Source organism: Bos grunniens, chromosome 17, assembly GCF_055505025.1.
Source record: "Bos grunniens cultivar Pamir isolate PY7600 chromosome 17, Bosgru_T2T1.0, whole genome shotgun sequence".
Classification (NCBI taxonomy): Eukaryota; Metazoa; Chordata; class Mammalia; order Artiodactyla; family Bovidae; genus Bos; species Bos grunniens.
In genome coordinates this window covers 55,049,996-55,062,654 of record NC_141181.1, presented here as the reverse complement: position 1 = coordinate 55,062,654, position 12,659 = coordinate 55,049,996, and the positions used below count along the sequence as shown (strand labels likewise).

Genomic DNA, 12,659 nt, shown 5'->3' with positions numbered 1-12,659 from the left:
CCAATTGCCGTAACTAAGACCCAATGCAGAGAAGGCAATGGCAACCCACTCCAATACTCTTGCCTGGAAAATCCCATGGGTGGAGGAGCCTGGTGGGCTGCAGTCCATGGGGTCGCTAAGAGTTGGATACGACTGAGCAACTTCACTTTAACGCATCGGAGAAGGAAATGGCAACCCACTCCAGTGTTCTTGCCTGGAGAATCCCCGGGACGGGGGAGCCTGGTGGGCTACCGTCTATGGGGTCGCACAGAGTCGGACACCATTGAAGCGACTTAGCAGCAACAGCAGCAAAACCCAATGCAGCCAATAAAGAAATATGAAACACACACACAGACTCAAAAATCCATGTTTAAAAAAAAAAAAACAGTTGCCAAAAGTCATACAGCTAGTAAAAGTAGAACCATGATTTGAACTCAAGCAGGTTGGCTTTAGTGCCAAGGCTTTAGTGCCAGGCTTCACCACCAGGCTCACTACCTCCAAAAGAACAAGTCCTTGTGCCTGCTCATAGAAATCTCTGGAAATGGTTGCTAAGAGTCTAGTGGGCTTGACTCACCAAAGTACTGCGGGAGGTTGATATCCGTGACTTTCCCCGTCTCCCCTAACTGCACCAGGATCTTGGTGGCATCACAATTTATCTTCTTAAACAGGTTCTCCACTGAGTTCTTGAGATACTCCAAGGTCTTGGTGATCTCCCTGTAGTCATTCTCGTACATGTCTGCCTCCTCCGTGGTCTTCTTCAGTTTCTCCTGTGGCAGACCCCCAGTTCCCATCCAGGTCATCCAGGTGGCCACTCTGGCTGGGCTCAGCCCTCATATGTGAGAGTCTGAAACAGGGTCTCCAAACTGCAGGTTTGCAAACCTCTAAGGGGCTTCCCTGGTGGCTCAGACAGTAAAGAATCCACCTGCAGTGCAGGAGATCCAGGTTCGGCCCCTGGGTTGGGAAGATCCCCTGGAAAAGGAAATGGCAACCCACTCCAGTATTCTTGCCTGGAGAATCCCCATGGACAGAGGAGCCTGGCTGGCTACAGTCCATGGAGTCTCAAAGAATCAAACACGACTTAGAGACTGAACTGAACTGAACTGAGCGACTAACACTTTTCATACAAGGGGTTGCAAGAACAATTTAATGGGCCTCAATCCACATTTTTTAAGTGAAATAAAATAGATCAGAAAATAAAGAAAGACAGGAGAAGATGCTAGTATGCACTGGAAGTAGTGAGGATAGATATTATTTAATGTAAAGATTTGTTTCACTTACATATGTGTATGTGTGTGTCTGCATGTCTACTGGATTGCAGCATTTTTTAAAAGCTGTTGACTCATTTTTTAAAAATGAAGGCCCACGGGAAGAAATATATTTACATTGCAGTCCAATACATTCACACACTGTTGTTCAGTCGCTAAGTTGTGTCCAACTCTTTGTGACCCCATAGACTGGAGCATGCCAGGCTTCCCTGTCCTCCACTGTCTCTCAGAGTTTGCCCAAGTTCATGTGCATTGAATCAGTGATGCCATTCAACTGTCTCATCCTCTGCCGCCTTCTCCTTTTGCCTCCAATTTTACATGTGTGTTGCTGCTGCTAAGTCACGTCAGTCGTATCCGACTCTGTGCGACCCCATAGACGGCAGCCCACCAGGCTCCCGTCCCTGGGATTCTCCAGGCAAGAACACTGGAGTGGGTTGCCATTTCCTTACATGTGTGTATTTATATACATTTATCTAATCAAATGAAATTAAAGTTTCACAAATCAATATTCATATTGTGTGTTCTAATATTTTCCATTCTGTCTGTTCTATTCCGTCTTGTTATCTTTAAACGCTGTGGCAATCCAACAAACCGATTTCACCATTCAGTTTAAATCACATTACTAGAGATCAGCGGTTCTCAAAGTGGCGTCCTAGGACAAGCAGCAGCAGCTCCATCAGGGAACTCGTCAGAAATGCAGGTTCCTGGGCTCCAGTCCAGACCAACTCAATCAGAGGCTCTAGGTGTAGGCTCAGCAATCTGTGTTTAATGAACCTCCAGATGGTCCTGACACATGGTAAAGTTCGAGAACCTCTGTGAGTCCACTGATCACAATTTCAGTTTCACATTGGTATCACCTGGGAGCATTAAAACATTGGCTGCCCAGACCCCAGCCTCAGACATTCAGACATCCTGGTCTGGAGTGCCGCCTCGGCACTGGGAACTTTAAAGCCTCAAAGGTGATTCTGACTGGCAGCCCAGACTTGAGAATCGCTGCTCTAGGGTAAGTGCTTTGACGGCTTCCCACCTCTCTCCCTGGTTCTCAGCTTGCAAAGGTGAACTGGGCCCTGGAAGGATCAGCCTTGTCCCTACTAGCTCCATATGGACCATTCCAAACAAGGATCCCAGAGGGCCCTACCCACACTCCCATTTCCAGGTGAGGGAACTGAGGTTCTGAGGCAAGGGAGAAGGAAGCTGTGATTTGAACTGTCCCTCAACCACCACACCGGGCAGCTTCCTCTGTCCGAGCCACTGGAATATTCAGTTCCCAGGGCTGAATTTCCTCAGATGTCAGCCAGAGCCCCTCCTCTCATTCTAAAGGTGCAGTAAAAGATCACATGGTTAAAAACGCTTTTTAACAGCCTGATGTGATGTTGATAACACATGTATGTGTGTGCATGCTCAGTCACGCCCAACTCTCTGTGACCCTCTAGATTGTAGCCCACCAGGCTCCTCTGTCTATGGAATTTTCCAGGCAAGAATACTGGAGTAGACTGCCATTTCCTCCTCCAGGGTATCTTCCCGACCCAGGCATCGAACCCTCATCTCTTGTGACTCCTGCATTGGCAGGCAGATTCTTAACTGCTATGTCACCTGGAAGGCTTGGTAACACATGTCCGGCACCTAAAATGTTCCGAGCACTTTACACACACCTTCTTAACTAATCCTCACAATTGCCCCAGTTTCCAGATGAGGAATACTGAAGTCAGAGAAGATAAGTGAACTTGTGCTTACGTCATTTGTGTTGAGTTGTCTAAGAACCTGACCTTGGGCTCTTTATTTAAGCAATTATTTAGTAACAAGATGATGGTGACTTGAGGCTTTATTGACTCACAGGATAAACAACAATAATGATAGTTATGTTTATAGTTCTCTGCCCTGCAGTATGCCAGGCATGTACATGCAGGATTTTATTCAATCTTCACAGCCCTACAAAGTGAGTACAATTATTATTCCCATTTCACAGGTGACAAAACTGAGGTTCAGAGAGGTTAAGCCAACTTTCTCAAAGTACTAACATCAGGAAGTAACTCTTCTGGGAATCATACCCACGCCTTTGTTCCCAGGACCTGGTTGCTTAATTTCTATGCTAAACCTCCGGTGAAAGGACTGATTCCACCACTTCTCTCAGAGGGGACAATGAATGGAAGGTGAGTAGAAAAGGTTCCAAGAGTAAAGGAGATGGGCGTGATCTTTAGTAGGGGGTAAGAAAAGTGGTTCTAAGTGAGCCCATTGCTATTAAAACAAATTCTTTTGCTAAGAGTATTTGCATTTGAAAAGAGGCTCCAGGAAAGCCCAATGAACAAAGAGTTACTGGAGGACTTCAGACAGAGGTTGGGCGATGCGTGGGGTTGTTTGATCAGCCTCTCCAAGCTGTATCCCCCATTAGGCCTTCAAAACCCCACGATGCAGAGCAGCAACAGTCCCAACCCCAAGGAAGCATGTGAACACTGAGTGGCCAAGAGTCAAGGATGTGGGATGCCAAGTATGTGTCCAACTTGAGGGGGGTCTCCTTGAACTTGGGCCCTGCCTGCAAGTCTACTTTCCCCATTCCCGAATCCTGGGAGAAGTTGCTGAGCCTGAGAGGTGCTTTGCTGCCCTCCAGTGGTGCATTAGAGAATGGCAGGGCCGTCCCTGTTCACCACCTGCAATGCCGAGAACAGAAATCAGCTACAGAAAAAGGAAGGGAAATGACCGGTGAGCATAGTTCCTGGGACAGGAACTACTGGATTAGAACAGGGCTTTGCAATCAAACTCTGTGGTTCATATCTTTCTCAGACACTTGCTATCCATTCTCCCCTTATACCTTAATAACAAAATGGTTATCATTTCAGTGTAGCAATGTGCCAACTAAAAGTTGTATTTCCAACCATCCTTTGAAATAGGAATGGCCAGTAAGACACAGATACAGATGCTATTGACTGAAAATTCAAGGAAAGAATTTTTAAGCTGACTAAATCAATTAGCAAGGCCTTTTTTGCCCTCCCTACTTTCTTTCTGCTTGGAATGTATATGTGATGGCTGGACCATAATACAACCATGAGGCATCGTTGGGAATGTAAGCCACACACTAAAGATGGCAAAACTGGAAGGAGAAGCCTGATTTACTGATAACATCATGACCGGCCCTAAAGTGCTAATCTCCAGATTTACATTTTAACAAAGTAAATAAACTTCTATTGCACAGACAGTTATTTTGGGTCCCTATTATTAGCAGCTGAATGCAATGCAAAGCTCATACAGTATTGCAACTCCATGATGATGGGGATTGCTTCTCTGAACCTCAGTTTCCTCATCTGTAAAATAGATCATATCACCTACTTCATAGTGTTGTTGTGAGGATTAAATGAGATAGTGCAAGCCAAGCCCTTAGCCCAGTGTCTTGTGCATAGTAATTGCTCAGGAAATGCTCGTAATTACTATTATTGATTGAGAACAGGCCACAGCTAGGACAAGGGAGAGAGAGAAGTAAAGACAGAGGCAGAGATCTGTTTGGAACTCAGGGATGAAATTACCGGCACAAGGGCCTGGGATAGGCTTCCTGACGTGGGAGAGTCTTTAAAATGGAAAAAGCAAGCCTTTGTCTTTTTTAGGAACAAAAGTTTGCAGCAACATCTGCAGCAGAGGCTGCCTGTGACAAGGGGTCATAACATGTCAAGACATGACTCAGGCCAGTAGTCACAGGACAGACATCTTACTGCTACTGAGAATCAACTGTCTGCCATCAGACAGACAACAGAGACTCCCAAGCCCTCCCTCCCCAGGCTGGTCTTACCTCCAGCTCTCTCAGGATGGAGTAGCTGTCATCATGGGATGATTTCTGCTGGGATCGCAAGCGCAAGATCTCATTCTGCTCAGGAGAGAACGAGACCATAAGGAAAAGTGGAGTCCCCCTTCCTAGCACACCTCAAAATGAGCCAGTGCCTTGAAGAGTTCATGAGGACTTATTTCATTTTTTAAAAAATATCTAGAATATATTTTATTTTTAATTGGAGGTAATTGCTTTACAATGCTGTGTTTATTTCTGCTGTACACAATGTGAATCACCTATAAGTACATATATATCCCCTCCCTAGAGAGGATTTCAGAGAAGGCAATGGCACCCCACTCCAGTACTCTTGCCTGGAAAATCCCATGGACAGAGGGCCTGGTGGGCTGTAGTCCATGGGGTCGCGAAGAGTCGGACACGACTGAGCGACTTCACTTTCACTTTTCACTTTCATGCATTGGAGAAGGAAATGGCAACCCACTCCAGTGTTCTTGCCTGGAGAATCCCAGGGACGGGGGAGCCTGGTGGGCCGCCGTCTATGGGGTCGCACAGAGTCGGACACGACTGAAGCGACTTAGCAGCAGCAGCAGCAGTGAGGATTTAAATTATCCATTTCAAGAAACCCCAGAACCCCTGGACCCCTCTTAGGTCGATGGAAGTTTTCTGATGCTTTTTAAATTAAAAGGAGGATGAGGGCATGAGTGGGTGGGTGCTTCTTCCTTTCTGGAGAATTGCCTATAATCAATAGGATTTGCTGCAATGGTGGCAATGTCCTATCTGCACTGTCCAGTACCGCAGCCATTAGCCACGCACAGGCACAGAGCTCTTACAATGTGGCTAGGACCAATGAGGAACTTATTTTTGGATTTAATTTAAATTGATTTAAACTAAAATCTCCCACGTTGGTGGCTACGGTAATGGACAGACAGCTCCAGAGCAGGGGTTCTACAACTCTACCGTGAATCAGAATCACCTAGGGGTTTGTGAAAACAGATATCTGGGCTCCACACCAGAGCTTCTGATTAAGTATGTCTGAGTGAGGCCCTGTGCTGTGCTATGCCTAGTTGCTCAGTCATGTCCAATTCTTTGCAACCCCATGGACTATAGCCTGCCGGGCTCCTCCATCCATGGGGATCCTCCAAGCAAGAATACTGGAGTGGGTTGCCATCCCCTCTTACAGCAGATCTTCCCAACCCAGGGATTGAACCCAGGTCTCCCGCATTGTAGGTGGATTCTTTACTGTCTGAGCCACCAGGGAAGCCCAAGAATATGGAGCTTATCTCTTCTTCCGGGGAACTTCCTGACCCAGGAAGTTCCTGGGTCTGAGCCACCTACTGTCTGAGCAACCAGGGAAGCCCAAGAATATGGAGCTTATCTCTTCTTCAGGGGAACTTCCTGACCCAGGAATCGAACTGAGATCTCCTGCATTGCAGGTGGATTCTTTACCAGCTGAGCTACCTGGGAAGCCTGGGTGAGGCCCTAGAACGCACATTTCTCGCAGGTTCCCAGGAGATGCTGCCACAGTGGTGGCCCAGGGGCCAGATCTGAGAACTCCAGGGCTAGAACAGTGTATCCAAATGTAAAAGGCATGCACTTTTTGATGGGGCAATACCATTTCCAGGAATCTGTCCCAAGAAAATAGTAGGACATGTGGGCAAAGGTGGCCACTCAAGGCTATCCCTTGAGTTATTATTCATTATCTCCATTAGGAACAACCTGAATGTCTACTGGTTGTTGATTGGTTAAGTAAATAATGGTACATTTATATCATGCAGGGAAAGGGTCTCAAATTAAAATACAATTTAAATGCATATTCCAGGGTTATTTTCAGAGAATCTAGGTTTGTAGGTATGAGACAGGGCCTGAGGAATCTTCTTTTTTAAGAAGCATCTTGTGATATTATTACTACAGAGCATCTAGGGAGCATATAGGGGCTCCAGAAGCCACTATAAAGAACATAGGAATAAAAAGTTTTTTAAAATTACGTAAATTTACTTAAAATACAACCATAGATGATATTGGGTAAAACTGTTGGAGAAAAAAAGTTTATAAAACAGCAAACTATTTTGTTCGCTGCCACATTACCAGTATCCTTCAAAAACCTTCCCTGCGATACTGGAGATGGCCACCAGAGGGAAGTGGCGAAGCGCCCAAACGGGAGGTGGCACACTCAGAGGCCACCTGGGCTCCTCTTGCTTGAGACTGGTCTGGTCTCTTCAGAGCAAATGAGACCCCAGCTCCTCTCAGCAAAGGAGGGAGAGTATGGTCTGACCAGTTTATAGGGGCAGTGCACTCAGCTTCCTGTGAGAATGTGGGCTGGAGTTGTCAGATCTGATTTTTCTAGAGAAACCAGAAATCCACATTTTCATGTGGAATATCCTGACTTTTAAATGTTGGCAACTCACTAATTTTAAAATTTGGGTATGAAGGAGGCCAAGCAACAGAACAATGAAGGCTGTATTCATCAGTTTATGACCTCTGACTCCAGCCCTCTAGGTAAGAGTGAAGTCAGATGTTAGAATCCTAAATGTTTTTGACTTAAATCTGAACCCTACTTTGGGCAGAGGTGCCACAAGAGGGCAGAGATAAGGTCTCAAACACCCCCTCCAGTAACCCATCTCACCTCCACCCCCTTCATCCAGAACCACTCCATGTCATCTGTTTTATATACTCATGTTTCCCCATACCCTAGTTTAGAGAAAAACTTCGGTAGCTTTTAAGGAAAGCTTGGAAACTACTACTCCAGTCCGAATATGTCATTCTACAGGTGGGGAAACTGAGGCCCAGAGAAGGCGGGAGTTCGGCCATCTTTCCTCAGACACACTTGTCCTCACAACAGAGACAGGCTGTGTGGCTGAAGAAGAAAGGAGAGTGCCCTCAAGGTGACTGGGAAGGTCAAGGTCAGTTGCTGCTGCCTTCCACTGTGTGCAGGGCAGTCCTGGGCTTTGGGAATGGACAGGGCACCCACGAGGGCACCTGTCCTCTGGAAGACAGGCCTCCTCTCCCCTTAGCTCTCTGGGCCACCCAGCCAAAGGAGGACCCCAGCTGGACGGTGGAAGGAGAATGAGATTGGGGGTACTTGCCCACCCTCCTGGCAGGTCATTCGTTTGGCTACCGGCCACCAGGAAAGACACACAGACAGCCTTCTCCACATACCTGCCTCCTGGTTCCAGAAACTGCTCCCTCACCTCACCCATTCTGGAGCTCAGCTATGCGATTCTGCACATTCCCTCTTTAATTTCTTTAGACCTTTGTAAATAGTCTCTTTTTTAAAAGCTCACCTCTCTTTACCCATTTTGGGCATGCCATCTGTTTCCTGTGACAGCCCACCTCCGTTTCCACGTGTCAGCTGTACTATTATTATCTATCATTATTACTATCTATTAGAAGCTTTCTTTAAATTGACCAAATTTTGTGTAGTTTGTTTATCACTATTTGTTTACTGTTATTTTTACTACCTGGGCTACCCAGGTGGTGCAGTGGTAAAGAATCCACCTACGAATGCAGGAGACTCAAGAGGGGCAGGTTCGATCCCTGGATCAGGAAGATCCCCTTGCCTGAAGAATCCCACGGACAGAGGAGCCTGGTGGGCTACAATCCACGGGGTCACAAAGAGTTGGACATGACTGAGCAACTGAGCATGCACAGATATTACTACTACTTACCACCCTCAGGAATCCTCTCTATAGAATCACAATGCTCTGCAAGCTGTTCTTTCTAATCCTCATTAAAATTAAATTCATCACTCATTTTGAAAAAATCAAAATGTTTTCCCCTGTCTTCTAGCTACTGTCTACTTGCATGTGGCCCCGCCTTCAGGAAATGGTGACATTGCAAAAGGAAGGGCTCCCCTAGGTTCCCACCCAGCACAGGGACCTCAGAGGGAAGAGTAATGAGTTCTCAGAGGAGGTGACATTTGTCAGGACTAATGGCTGGTATTGCATCAGAAGAAAAGTGGGAGGGGTGGGGAACAGCATGAGGGAAGTTTCAGAGAAGGGAAACAGGGGGCAACTGGGACTGGCAGCTGATGGGAGTGCCTTGAGGGTCGTGATGAGAGCTGAGCCTGCAGGGGCAGGTTGAAGCCAAATTCTGAAAGGACTGGAGTGTCATGCTAAGTTTAGACTCTCTCTGTGCAGAGAGTTCCAAAGGCTGTTTATGTGTGTTCTGGGGAGTAAGCAGCAGTTAAGTTTGGGAAATTACAGGTTCAACAAAGGTAAAGAGTTTCTTTACTGCAGGACTTATCAGAGCCTTTACTATGCTCACGTACATCAGTTCTCTCCAAGATCAACTTACCATCTCTCCTCAATTCTACAAAGCTGTTTATTGACAGGGGTCAGCCAGCTCTTAAGGCAAAGGGCCACATAATCAGTATTTTGGATTTTTCAAGCCACCTATGGTCTGTCTTGCATATTTTTTTCTCTTACAACCCTTTAAAAATGTAAAAAACAATCTCAGCTCATGGGCTGTGCAAAAACAGGTCAAAGGCCATATCTGGCTGTGGCTATAGTTTATTGAACTCTGGATTATAAGACATACCATGGATTTTAAATGTCACTTCTCAGGGGTGAGGGGACATGAACCTATTAAGTGTATGTATCAACTGAAAGACAAATACCAGTTTCAGGAAGGCTAAAATGTAGAGGGGAGAACACTGGGGGAATATAGTATTTCCCAAACTTTTTTTGACTTGAAGTTCTTTTTTCTGCAGAGCAGCTCAAAGAGTGTTCTGAGGAACCTGCCTTGGGGAAGGCTACTGTGGGAGCAGGTGGGCCCCTGGGCTGGGAAAGGAGAGGTGCCCCGACCTGGATTCTCTCTATCTTCTTGTGCATCATCTCCATGTCATTGTTGAGCTCTGTGACATATGTGAACCGAGCAAAGTTCTTCTCCTCCTTGGCCAGAAACTCCTCGATGAGCTGATTCAGGTTCCCAGTCTTTGAGAGTTTCAGCAGCCGGAGGTGAGCCACCTCATAGCTCTCAAAACTCGCACCCTTGCTCTTCTTCCCATACTTCTTTGCCTTGAGAGCTAGAAAAGGAAGAACCAGCAGCTGTGAGTCTGAAAGGGAAGCCGCTCAGAGCACAGCCTGGCAGAGGAAAGAGCTGCATAACATTATCACCGTGCCCCAGGGAGGGGGCTAGACTTTCCCAGGACAAGGAGGGGGAAAATGAGAGATGAAGTTTCTCAGAAACACACTTCTAGCCATACAGTGCAAATGAGAAGGTAGAAAGGGACAGAAGGGCTAAAAGACCAAAAATCAAATGCAGCTACACAGGGGGCCCTCTGAAGAGCTCAGATCTCAACCTGTTCAGGACAGAGTTAACATAGCAGCCCTGAGACTGCTCTGCTTAGAAAGGTCTGTTTGCAAGGCTGGCCCTTCACCTTCATCTGGGAACTTAAATGGTGAACATTTCCCTACACTGATATAAAACTGTCCGCAAATGGTTAAGAGTGGCTCCTGTGCCCTGACTGTATGGACAGTGTGGCCGAACACCTGCCCTCCTGCTGGGAGCCTGGAATCTTGGGATGTGCTGGGGAGAGAGGGCCTACACGACCAGCCCCCAGTAAGAATCTTGGGCATCGAGTCTCTAACGAGCTCCCCAAATAGATGACTCTTCACATGTGTTGTCAAAATTAGAGGCTGGAGGAATTAAGCATATCCTGTGTGACTCCACTGGGAGAAGATCCGGGAAGCTTGTGCCCGGTTTCCTCTGGACCTCGCCCCGTGCACCTTTTCTCCCTGCTGATGTGTCTACATCATAGCCATGTTTGCAATGATGTGCTGAGTCTCGTGAGTCCTCCTTCAGAATCTCCAAACATGGATAGGGCTGTGGCAACCTCCAATAAAACAAGTTGCTCCTCTAAATAATAGAAGCAGAGCCACAAGGTGAGGACATACCCTGTAGGTTAGGGATGGCGGATAAAATCCAACTCATCTAGCTAAATTTGAATTTCAGACAAACAATGTATTTTTTTACATAATTCTACATATTTATTTATTTATTTTTAATTTTATTTTATTTTTAAACTTTACAATATTGTATTGGTTTTGCCAAATATCGAAATGAATCCGCCACAGTATACATGTGTTTCCCATCCTAAACCCTCCTCCCTCCTCCCTCCCCATACCATCCCTCTGGGTCGTCCCATTGCACCAGCCCCAAGCATCCAGTATCGTGCATTGAACCTGGACTGGCGACTCGTTTAATACATGATATTATACATGTTTCAATGCCATTCTCCCAAATCTTCCCACCCTCTCCCTCTCCCACAGAGTCCACAAGACTGTTCTATACATCAGTGTCTCTTTTGCTGTCTCATATACAGGGTTACAAACAATGTATTTTTAAAAGTATAAATATGTCCTAGTTGTAGATAAACCACAAATAATTCTTTAGTGTAAGTGTCTTTCAAATATTGCATGGGACTAAAATTTTATTCTTTGTGTATCTGCAACTTAAATTTAATGGTGTCTTGTATTTTTCTTTGCTAAATTTGGCAACCTTGCTACAAGGAGACTTGGGCACCTTCAGTTGAGAGAAAGAGGTATTCGGTGGAGAGAGAGATATACCTTCTTCCTTTTTGGACTGCTCCTCGAATTCAAGACGATCATTCAGCTTGATGAGCAAGAAGGATTTGAGCTTGGTCTCATGATCGTAGACACGCTCCAGCTCTCGGATCTCCAGGTTGTACTGAGAGATGTCCTTCTGCTGGCGGTCCTTCATGGCAGCCATTCGAGCCATGGCTTCCAGCCTGGGTGGGGGGAGGGGAGCACAACAGAGTCTGAGTGTCCAGAGGCTCCTTCCTTCTCCCCCACTTCTCCCTACCAGTCCAGACGGACTTCATTCCTGGGCAGTGATCATCCCTTCTTTTAATCATGGAGATTCCTGGGAGTAGAGGAACCACCTTCCTCACCTGAATGACAGGAGCTCACAACTCTAGACCACCGTCAGGAAATGATTTTCTATCGTCATCTCTGTCACCATCCTTATCATCATCACTACCACCACTGCCGTCAGCACCACCATCAGCATCACCATCACCCCATTACCACTACCAACACCATCACATCACCACCATCAGTATCATCAAACATCACCATTATCACTATCACCATCATCATCACCCCTTGTCAAGTAGAATACTATGCCCCAGCCACTCCCTTATATACTCATATGTTTTAATATTTATTTATTTGGGCTGCCCCAGGTCTTAGTTGTCACACGTAGGATCTTCGATCTTCATCGTGGCATGCAGGATCTTCTTAGCTGCAGCAAGCAAACTCTTAGTCTCGGCATATGGGATCTAGTTCCCTGGCCAGGGATTGAACCTGGCTCGCTGATTGGGAGTGTGAAGTCTTAGCCACTGGACCACCAGGGAATTCCCTATACTAATACTATTTAATCCTCACTTCCACCCAAAGAAGTCCTACAATGAATTAGTGGTGATGCAGCCAGGGTTCAAACCCAGATCTCTCTGGCTCCAAAACCTGCACTCTTCACATGTGAACTGCATGCCTTTTGCCCCTCCGGGGGTGAAGCTGGAAAACAGTCCAGACTGAGAGGGATCCCTAGGACTACAGGCAGGGACACCTGGTGGAGATGATACAGAATAGGGGTTTAAATCTCAGCTCCACCACATCTGCCACTTA

General features: G+C 46.4%; 1 protein-coding gene and 1 long non-coding RNA gene across 3 annotated transcripts in view; one reads left to right on the top strand and one right to left on the bottom strand.

Annotated features, from left to right (window-relative positions):
- Positions 1-12,659, bottom strand: part of CCDC63 (coiled-coil domain containing 63) — a 37,972-nt gene that overhangs the window by 6,729 nt on the left and 18,584 nt on the right. Inside the window, exons 7-10 of the mRNA XM_086347750.1 lie at positions 11,580-11,761; positions 9,816-10,036; positions 5,020-5,094; positions 554-746 (exon numbers count right to left, since the gene is read on the bottom strand). Coding sequence (XP_086203876.1) covers positions 554-746; positions 5,020-5,094; positions 9,816-10,036; positions 11,580-11,761 — 671 coding nt within the window. The remainder of the gene's footprint in view (positions 1-553; positions 747-5,019; positions 5,095-9,815; positions 10,037-11,579; positions 11,762-12,659) is intronic.
- Positions 2,124-8,762, top strand: LOC147355440 (uncharacterized). Of its 2 annotated transcripts, XR_015144501.1 has the most exons (4): positions 2,136-2,247; positions 3,211-3,394; positions 7,781-7,913; positions 8,485-8,762. It is a non-coding gene; the product is annotated as an uncharacterized LOC147355440 (long non-coding RNA). The 2 variants fall into 2 exon arrangements; XR_015144502.1 differs by lacking the exons at positions 7,781-7,913; positions 8,485-8,762 and adding an exon at positions 4,838-5,240 and having other exon boundaries at positions 2,124-2,247.